The 3642-nt window shown below is 48.1% G+C and overlaps 1 protein-coding gene across 1 annotated transcript; it reads right to left on the bottom strand.

Moving 5' to 3' along the window:
- Positions 1–3408: 3408 nt before the first annotated feature.
- Positions 3409–3642, bottom strand: BJ212DRAFT_1224462 (uncharacterized protein; the record flags this gene model as incomplete). Its single annotated transcript, XM_041329433.1, has 1 exon — positions 3409–3642. A coding segment is annotated over one exon (234 nt), but the record flags the coding sequence as incomplete, so codon positions are not given.

Raw genomic sequence — 3642 nt, 5'->3', positions numbered from 1 at the left:
ATAGCGTCAAAGCATGGCGTGACATGAGGTACCATAAGAAGCATGACATGAAGTGTGGGATGATGTGCGGGGATTATTTTAGGCAGTCCTGAATGAATTACATGAGCGCGGGATCTTGAAGGATGACAGTCTAAAACATACTTGTGGTGAGAGGCTTTGATGGCTGCAACCTTGGCCTTCTTCTCAGCAACACGCTTTTGCATAAGGGCACTAATGGAGAGATTACTATGGCGGACCGGGTTTCGTGCGGACTACATCACTTACTCGTATTCTGCCTTCTGCTCCTTCTGGCGGTCGATCCGGCGACGGTTAAGAGAACGGAGGTGACGGCGGCGTTGGAGACGGATGGGAGTGACCAATCTTTGGATTTTGGGTCTGGATAAGGAGAAAACATCAGCCTCCCTAAAAAAACGAGATGACGGTATACTGACGCCTTGGTGTAAGGTTTGGCATTCTCCTTCTTCGAGCTCTTCACCTCACGCCTCACAACGTACTTCCTGACATCGTCCTCCTTCGACAAGTTGAAGAACCTTCTGATCTTTGTTGCCCTTTTAGGACCAAGTCGCTGGGCAGAACGGTGTCGGTGAGCCCAGGGATATCATTATCGCCCTGTTTAACGATGACGACGGAGAGGACGGCAATGTCAGGACCGACGATACAACCACGGACAGACTTGCGCTTCCTCTCGCCTGAGCGGCTTGCACGGTAGCAAGAGTGGTTGTCGGTCAAGAGAAGTCTGACACGGTTGGGGAGCAGGACGCCCTGCATCATGGGGAAACCCTGCTTGTCGTTACCACCGGTGACACGGAGAATGTAACCCTTCCATTCGTCTCCAAGGGTGTCTGCCTCGACCTCTTGCGAGATCTTCTTGTCGAAGAAGATACGGCTAGTTTCAAGAACTTTGGTTAGTTTTCATAGAAAGAGTTGTGCCAATCGTACAATCTTCTCTCGTCGTCAATGTTAATGGTCTTTTGAGCCCCAGTGGCGGGGTCTGGATCGAACGTCAGTTTAAACTGTATTGAACATGTTGGACATTGAACGCACTGGCAATATTGATCTTCATACTACCCGCAGAGAATGAATGATTAACACGAGCTCAAAATTAATATCAACGTCAAGAGTTCACCTTACGAAAGGGAAAAAGGCCTTGTCACCGTGGGCTGCAGCGACGAGGAGGAGTCTTGATCTTGCTGGTTAGCCTGGGCCTTGTGTTCAACAGTGGCACATTCCGGCTTGTGGCTGAAGTGGAAAATAAAGTTTGCTACTATACAGTTGCTAAGCCACATACTGACTTGTCACGCGTTACATCACCTTTCTGTGAACGCGTCCAACGACACTCAAGACATCCTCTCCGTCAACAAAAACTGTGAGCGTTCTGCAAAGTAGTATTGTTCAAAGCTGACCAGATGGTTTAGATTCATCATGGGTCGTATGCACGCTCCCGGCAAGGGCATTTGTGCGTAGCAAAATGTTCTCTATTGATACATAGGATCCGTTCTGATCATCTTCATCTTCATCAGCGTCCTCTGCCCTTCCTTACAAGCGTTCCCCTCCTTCGTGGCTCAAGACTACGCCCGATGAAGTCGTCGAGCACATCATGAAATTGGCCCGCAAGGGTCTCACTCCCTCGCAGATCGGTGTTACCCTCCGTGATTCGCACGGTATCCCTCAAGTGCGCTTCGTCACTGGTAACAAAATCCTCCGTATCCTCAAATCCAACGGTGCGTGCTTTATCGACCAATTACTTCGCCAAACACTCACATGCTGAACCGCCATCTGCCTCGTTGCCGTGCATTTCTGCTACTGCATCTTGTTTGTACATGCCTTTTGTTTGGGGATAGGATTGGCACCATCCATCCCAGAGGACCTTTGGCACCTCGTCAAAAAGGCGGTGGCCGTGCGCAAGCACCTTGAAGTCAACCGCAAAGACAAAGACTCCAAGTTCCGTCTTATCTTGATCGAGTCTCGCATTCACCGTCTTGCTCGCTACTACAAGACAAAGCAGCAGATTCCTCCTACGTTCAAGTATGACTCTGCTACTGCTTCCACTTTGATTGCGTGAGCGGTAGTTGGGCTTTGGCGTGCAGTGGCTGGTTGGGCAGATCATACCCGTATATTATGGTACAATCCTTTCACCGATAAGTCATACGAAAAAATTAGGCTTATGCACAACTATGCGCAAATGTCCGTGTTCGTGATTAAGGAGATCATGATTTCAGAGCTCAAGTTGTTCTTGGTATATCGTCATCCACCAGCTCCAAGAATGCAGACAGTTAGCTGACGAACCCTTGGTGGTGCTCAACCCTCAGTGCTTTCAAACGTAGTTCCTCAATTTAATGTAGGCAGCACATAAGTACAATCTTGATGGAGCCCTCTTGCAGTGATGCGGTAGATTTATCATCCAGACAACGCAGTTTTAAGCACCTGTGACCCCCACGTACTGCCTCTAATTAGACGTGATTATGGATAGGGTTAGCACGTCTAAAATGACGGACTTACAGCGTTTCTAAGCCTCCTCCAATATCTCTTGGTTAAAGACTGACTTATAATAAAAGCAAACAGCTGTAGCCTTATGTAAGCTGGCGTGAGACATCGGCTCTAACGCAGGTAATGTTCCTGACGTCGGCTATTCTGCGCCTGCCGTGCGAACCTTCGTGCTCGCTGTCATATACGATGAGCACAATATTTCAAACATATCAGAGGCGCGTTTTGACATAGTGACAGCTACTGATCATACAAATATTTATGATATATATGGAAGGGTAGCAGGGTGCCCTACTCTCCCTCGCCCTCATCCTCAGATGACATGACAAACTCTGAACTTTTGGTGTCCTCCTGATGCTGGGTGCTGGTATGCTTTTTTGCCTTCTTTGATGGACCTCTGTTCTCTTTATTTCCTGGTCCAGTGGTAGGTGCGCCCTTGTGCTTGTGAGGGATTCCAGCATCGGAATGTTTCTTGTGTGGCTGCTGTTACAATGTCCCACTCTTTTTCTCATCATCACTGCGGACTCCTATATGGCTGTACTTCTAACGCTTCCTTTTCACTGTGCTGTTTCCTCATGGTCTCCCTTATCTTTGACTCATACCTTGTTTTCCCATGAACCTTCCTTTCTCAGTAGTCGTTACCCTTTGCCCAGCATGGTCTGTGCATGATTCCCTTACGTATATAAACCCTAGTTACCACTTGTATTTTCTCTAACTTGAATCTACTTGGTTCTCCTTGATACTTGAACTCTAGCTCCTTGGGAAGGAGGCTAGCCATTGTCCCATTTGAACCTTAGATCCTGTGGGAGTCTAAGTGATCGCTCCTGAGGGAGGCATTGACTCGATAAGGCTTAGTCCTTGATCGACCCTGATCTTGATTCCTTTATTGGAACAATGCTCTATCCGAGTTTGTAACAGCTGCCAAATGACTTCCCCTGCCAAACGGCGCACATTGAGTGCAGCAGTATGAGCCTTGACCTCTGCTGGGGTCAGAGCACTCCAGTAACATGTCTTGGCCCTCAGCGTATCATGGAGCTTGCGGATTTTGCTGACAGTCCCAATGCTTGAAGGATTGATAAATTTGACAGCCTGGGGCCATCCTACCAGGTGGACTGCATATGTTTCGACAATGGCCATATTGTAGTTGTTGTAATTCAT

This window comes from Suillus subaureus (genome assembly GCF_016647635.1).
Source record: "Suillus subaureus strain MN1 chromosome Unknown BJ212scaffold_168, whole genome shotgun sequence".
Lineage (NCBI taxonomy): Eukaryota > Fungi > Basidiomycota > Agaricomycetes > Boletales > Suillaceae > Suillus > Suillus subaureus.
This window is presented reverse-complemented; position numbering and strand designations above follow the sequence as displayed.